We start from the raw sequence: 6,566 nt of genomic DNA, 5'->3' as shown, positions 1-6,566 counted from the left end.
TGTGTGTGCGTGCGTGTGCGTGTGTGTGTGTGTGTGTGTGCGTGCGTGTGTGTGTGTGTGTGTGTGCACCTGTGCTGGAGGCATGAAGTACTGCCGGATGTGTTCTCCAGTAATATTCTCTGGTTCATAGCTGTCATCTGCAATGATGACTTCTACGTTGCTATAGAAACGCCGGAGGCTCCTCAACAGCACCCTGAGTTGGGGGTAGCGCAGAAATGTCTTTGTGGCGACGGTGACGTGAGAGCTGACATCTGACGGACAGACGTGGACGAAGAATTCATTTGAGAAAAGACACAAAGACAATATGAAGAGAGGACATGAACGTGCTAGCTAACAGATTAGCATGTGTTGGTATGGATTCATTAGGGAGTACCAGATATAATCCACATCAGTGTTGTTTGATGAGTATAAAAAAAAAAATCTAATTTCCACGTGCATGTACACTATAAAAAATGAGTTATGTTGAGATGTTAATGTGTTAGGAACATGGACCAAGGACACGACCCCCGGTCTCCTGTGTTGTTTGACCCGTCCACCCCCCAACCAACTCGCAACCGTAATCATGCTGTTCACGAAAGATGCCTCCCATTAAAATACAGTAGTTCTAAATTTGTGCTCGCCACCATGAAAAAAATCGTGTCCCTGACCACGGATCAAGAGATTAAATAACGTCACCTTAACGAGCTGGCAGGAGACTGGGCTGGAATTAATCACCCTCTGTGACATCAAGCTGATTAATGCTTCACTGGTTTGAGCCAGTTAGCATTTTCCCACCACTGATAATTATTAAAAGTTAACATTTTATCCCCCAGACTCCGTGCTGAGCTCACTCCTACCTGTCCCCATGTCGTGCAGCACCGGCACCCGAGGCTGTCTGATGGTGATGGGAAACACAGCCTCGTGGTCTTCAAACTGGAAGGATGCTGCGTGCAGAAAAGGACAGCCGTGAAGCGTCTTAGTCCTAGCACCTTCGTTATTTATGACAGTTAGGAAACAAAGTGAGCTCAAACTAAGCTGTGTTTCACTAATTCTAGTAAACACACACAGAAACACACACGTATGCACATGCATAGCTCTGCAACCCAACTGCACTACTTGTGTTTGATTATATTAACCCAGTCAGGACATTTTGTGCATTTCATTTCTGCAATAATAGGTTTTTTTCACATACAAATTCTGTTTTCTAGCTGAGTTCTGATTCCTTAGATGCATACCGAGGTCTCCAGTGTGTATATGGTAGACAGTGCTGGCATAGGAGACCTTAGCCAGCGCTTCGTTGAGGATCACCAGGCTGCTGGACTCCATAATCAGTCTGGGCCCACCGCCACCTGTCATATGTTATTTGCCAAAACAGAAATAGATTGTAACAGGAATTACTGTGATACTTTGATTTGATAGCAGCAGATTGTATGTAGTCTGTTTAAATAGGGGGAAAGGTGGAAGGGCTAGTACATCTTTGATGGGTGTCGTCCACTAAATGGAAGACACTATGTTTGGGCTTAGCCTCTACAGGTTCCCTAAAGCCCGGTCCCAGTCTGAATCAGGCAGGAGTAGTAACAAACCAGACTTAGTCAAGTCTATTTAGAACTCCAACTACAATCTATGTAGTTAGTTCTCATACTGTACTCTCACCTTGGACCTTCACATCTTCAGCTAGAATCTTCGTAGTCTGGACCCCTTTGGACACATTTAAGGACACCTAGAGTAGACACACCAGAGTAAATCTACTATGGTGCACATTCATTTCAGGGAAAACATAGAGAGAGAGCCAGGGCACACCCGAAAACAGGGTCAGAGGGTCAGGGGTGGCATAGCTGAGCCTCTGTCCTGATTGACAGGCTTTTTTTAGCCACGTCCATGAAGGGTTGCAGACTTCTTTTTACAATCAGTGGAGTCACACCTGCTGGACATTTGATAGAATGCAGGTTTGAGGGACTTCTATATTGGGTTCACTTTTTTGGGCACCAGGCTATTAGTGTCATTTTTTGTAATATATCATTACATTTTTGTTCAATTTATTTATTTCCCAAGATGGAAGAAAGCCAGTCCCACCCCACCACCACAACACAACCAGAGAATCAGAGAGAGCAAGGGTGGCGCTGTGCTGTCTGCCCACAGCTAGCACAGGCCGGAACCAGGGGGGCAGCTCCACCACAGACCTCCGCCTCAGGGCGCGTCGCTCAAGTCAGCTTTGAAAGCCAATGGTACTGGTACTGGTACTGGTACTTGGTAATGGTACTAATTCACAGTCACATGTTTCCCTTACATTATGACAAGAATACAAATATGAAGAGAATAATCCTTTGGCATTTTGGCCTAAAATGAAAATTGAAAATAAACTCTGTAAATATCAGCTTTCAAAATCAAACACAAGAGCAACTATTGAAGCGGTTTCAGGACCTGTACCCCGTAGTTGCAGTGAAATTTCTGCCCCAATTACCAATGTTAACAGGAAGATGACTGCTGTGCATTGATGTTAAATGATGTTATGCTATAGTAATATCAGCAACATGCCCAGAAAGTATTTCCATAAAAACAGATTTTATTTAAAGTTATTTAAATGACACAGTGTTGCCTTCTTCATTATACTATACTACTTTCTGTATGTTTCATTTTCAAATGTGTTAAAGTACATTAAGTACATCTAACACATAACAAATCTTGAAATCTCATACATTCAGCAGCCATTTTGTATTAACCATCCAAACACTGTACTATTACACCAGATCTGCGTGAGATTGAGACCATCTACGGGATCACACCAACCTTGTAGCTGCTTCTTTGTCCTGCATGCAGTGCTAAACCTGAAATCAAAATCACCTCATGCTTTCAGACGTTAACAGAAGGACACATCTGTGGAACCTCCTCCTTTAAACTGCTACAAATCTATGGGAACTGAAAAACGTGTTCCTGATGGAATGACCTTTTCATGTTGCTAAGTTAACTAATCTGCTGTGGTAATGTTTGTTGGTTATCACTCTCAGTTACATATTTTTGTATTGGCTTACTCCCATGCTCCCATGCTTTTGGAGTTTGATTGGGTTATAAGATCCACTCTAACAGCTAACTTCACCAGATATTCCAACCATGTTTCATTTGGGGCGGACTAAATCCCTAAAGTCTTGTTGCTTAGACACATGTGGGTCCCAGCAGACTTCTAGTAGCTCCCTGCATGCATTCATTTTCCCTGTGTTTTTCCATGACTCAACATTTTACAACTGTTAAAACAATACCTGGTATGGGAGTGGGGATTAAAGGTCGCACTGTAAAACCTTGGATAGGATACTGCAGAGGAGAGTTTGGCAAAGCAATCAGCAGTCTAGATAATACGGATGTAGTCCTGTGGGGGTGGGGGTGGGGGTGGGGGTGAAGAGGAGGGGAGGTCATAAAGCATAAGTTAAAATTGGTGATGTGCAAGGCTGCAATCCAACATTTCTGATAAATATGTATATATAATATGTCACACATTGTGGCTGTACCCATTTAAGATGGAAGAATAAAGCCAAATTTCCCATTTGAGGGAGCAAACTAAAAAGCTTAAAGCAAAGGTAGGACTTTAGAATGCAGCTCAACCAGAACCAGCTACTGAGGGACAACATCTTGGTAACAACAATGGAATACTGGGGTCATTCCACAAAAAGTTAAAGGTTTGTATAAAAACTAGATTAATGGGTAATACTGGGTATTCAGTCCTGTTCTGGGTATTCCTGGGCAAAGCCTTTAGGGTGTTAATGGAGAACATATCTCAGGGTGACAGAACATCTACGTAACAGCATGGTTCAAAAGAAAGTACGGTAACAACCGGCTAATCTGATCCCAATGAGCAGGTTTTTATCACCATATGGTCTCTCAGTAATGATTGAGGGTGCTGTACAATCCTTATTACGTAATGAAATATTTAAATAAGGATATTAATACACGCATTCATTTAGTTATCCACCCGTCCACTACCTGGCTTTGTGTTGTTGGAACTCCTTAGCTCGCCTCTTGGCCAGCTTCTCGTACTGATCCTTGGGGATGTAATCTTTGAGCATCTCCGCGCCGGCAGCACAGGTGCATGGACCAGGTGGGGGGGAAGGCCTCTGGGACGAGATATTCGCCAACCTGGAAGTGTGTGTGGAGGGGGGGGGGGGGGGGGGGGGGGGGGGGGGGGGGGGGGGGTAATATGAAAGTTTGGAAGGATCACAACTCTATTCTCTTCTATGTCGCCTGAAGCCTGAAGTTGGATTTTACCTCATTTTTATTTTATTTATTTAAGGCATTAAGTTCAACTTCCAAAAGATTTTTTTTCATTCCTCTTTTTAGTCATCTTAAGCAGGGGTTCCTATACTCATGAGCACACAAACACACACACACACACACACACACACAGAGAGAGAGAGAGAGAGAGAGAGAGAGAGAGAGAGTAGCCTTTACCTTTTCTGTGCAGTAGGAACCTCTTGTCTTAGCTTTCCGGAACAGTTATGGAATGTCATAAAATATAATATCGCCAAGATGATCCCACACACAACAGCAGCCCTCCATAGTGTTCTGGTATTCACAGCCTTCTGAAGAGAAATACACACTTATAGGTTTTGGCTCATAACTCCAGAATTGTACACAGCAAAATCAAAAGCGTTGGATTTTCAGTGTTAGGGATTTATTTCAACTCAGTTTTAGTGATATTCAACTACAAGAAAGTTATTCTTCAAAACGAGTTGGTGTTAATGCAGGGAGTCAAATGTCATGTTGTGCAAACCACTAGTAATGGGAAAATTACATTTAAGCATGATTTCATATGTAGTTCTATAATATGCATGTGTTGATTATTCATATAATTATTCAAAATGCTTTGCAAAGTGCATGATTTTTGAATCTCTCTTCGTGTGTCCTCCCTGAAGGAAAAGACAACTGTTTGTCTTCACATTTTTCCCTTAAGGACAAATGCCAGAAAACAGTTGTCTCAGGACAAATGTTTATGCTACCAGGTCCCAGGTCCCAGGTCTGGGCCCTGGACCTATCTAGAGAAACGTACAAGAAGCTAAGATTGAATAACCGGTAAAGAAACTTAACACACAACAGGTCAAGAAAGACGTACCAGCTCCAACTTGTCTGCCTGGGCTGATTGTTCTAATATTAGAATAGATTAGGTTTTCTAACAGGGCATGTTTTTCTCTGGGGGAACAGGTCATAAGGCAGGAAACTGGGGTTGTAAGGTGGCAAGACGTATGCCACTCTCTAGCTGATGTGTACATTGTGAAAACCCGTTGTCACGATCGTTCTCTGCAGAAAAACATTAAAACTTCTCCGAAGACCGAACCTCGAATCAGTTTGTCTTTATTCTCTTTCAACAGAGTCTCACTTCCAACAAATTCGTCCCTCCGTGGACAGAAACGTCCACGACAAACTCTACTGTTGATATGAATAATATAGGTATTGTTAGCACCTGTCAGTGTCTGCTCGTGCTGTGTGAAAGAGGCGGGTGACTATGACTACACTCATTTCTTTATTATTTTGTATTATTAGATTGACAATTTATTAGCTTCATGCTTGCAACTCCATATTAAGCTTGGTATCAATGGCCACCTAAACTGTCCTTAGTAAGTATAAGATAGTAATGTGGTGTGGGACTCATTGCACTGGCTATACTATGAACTGATAATTGAAGGGTCACCAAATTATGATTTCCAAAAAGAGGACACTCAGCCAGCCTCGAAACACAAATACAGACACGCTTCTCAGAGGTTACTGAACATGCTTCAATGGCATAAAAATAACTTATGTAATAGAATAAATTATGTAACAACTTGTTACAAAATAATAGCTCTTTTCAAACAAACTAATATAAAATAATGTTCTAAATATGACCTATTCTGTGTCATCTTCAAAATCCAGCTTCAACTAAATATCTCTTAAAACCTTTTCAACCTTTTCAGAGCCACCCACAAGGGGTCTCGGGAATTACGTCACGCAAAAAAATACCGTAGTATTGTGTGCAAAGCACCAGTCAATTTACGTATATGCTTAATAGTCCCATGAAAGACGGTGAAAACCGGACATTTTCATTCATGTATAATAACAGTCTGCTAGCACGACCGTGTGGAAAAACTCCATCAGTACCTTGTTAGCCGGTTCCTGACGTGCAGTGCCATGAAGCAGTTTGTTACCGTCATGCTTCCTGACGCTGAGGCCGGCAACTCACCGGCCAAAAGGGGCAAGGCTGCTTTTCTGCTCACAGGCAGATAGTTCCCCTTCAAATGTCATTGTATAACCAGTGCTGTGTGAATGTGATGTATTAGATTAGATTTTACTTTATTCATCCCACGACGGGGACATTTTGTCGTTACAGTAGCAGCATTTTTCATTAACAGCAAAAAACAATAACACACAAACAAGTAAGCACGAAAGAAATACAAGGCAAGAAATACAAGGCAAGAAATACAAGGCAAGAAATACAAGGCAAGAAATACAAGGCAAGAAATAGACAGTGAAAATATGGTAGACTGAGGAAGTAAAATGCCGTCAAACAAAAGGAATTTTAAAGTGCGGTTGCCATGATAAGAGAAACAATATTGCAGTGTAAGTGA

General features: G+C 42.0%; 1 protein-coding gene across 1 annotated transcript in view; it reads right to left on the bottom strand.

The window, feature by feature from the left end:
* LOC117958225 (beta-1,4 N-acetylgalactosaminyltransferase 2-like) overlaps nt 1-6,566 on the bottom strand; it is a 10,311-nt gene that overhangs the window by 1,803 nt on the left and 1,942 nt on the right. Inside the window, exons 2-9 of the mRNA XM_034894500.1 lie at nt 4,417-4,547; nt 3,952-4,104; nt 3,234-3,340; nt 2,767-2,804; nt 1,633-1,699; nt 1,215-1,328; nt 837-923; nt 70-251 (exon numbers count right to left, since the gene is read on the bottom strand). Coding sequence (XP_034750391.1) covers nt 70-251; nt 837-923; nt 1,215-1,328; nt 1,633-1,699; nt 2,767-2,804; nt 3,234-3,340; nt 3,952-4,104; nt 4,417-4,547 — 879 coding nt within the window. The remainder of the gene's footprint in view (nt 1-69; nt 252-836; nt 924-1,214; nt 1,329-1,632; nt 1,700-2,766; nt 2,805-3,233; nt 3,341-3,951; nt 4,105-4,416; nt 4,548-6,566) is intronic.

This window comes from Etheostoma cragini, chromosome 15, assembly GCF_013103735.1.
Source record: "Etheostoma cragini isolate CJK2018 chromosome 15, CSU_Ecrag_1.0, whole genome shotgun sequence".
NCBI lineage: Eukaryota > Metazoa > Chordata > Actinopteri > Perciformes > Percidae > Etheostoma > Etheostoma cragini.
This window is presented reverse-complemented; position numbering and strand designations above follow the sequence as displayed.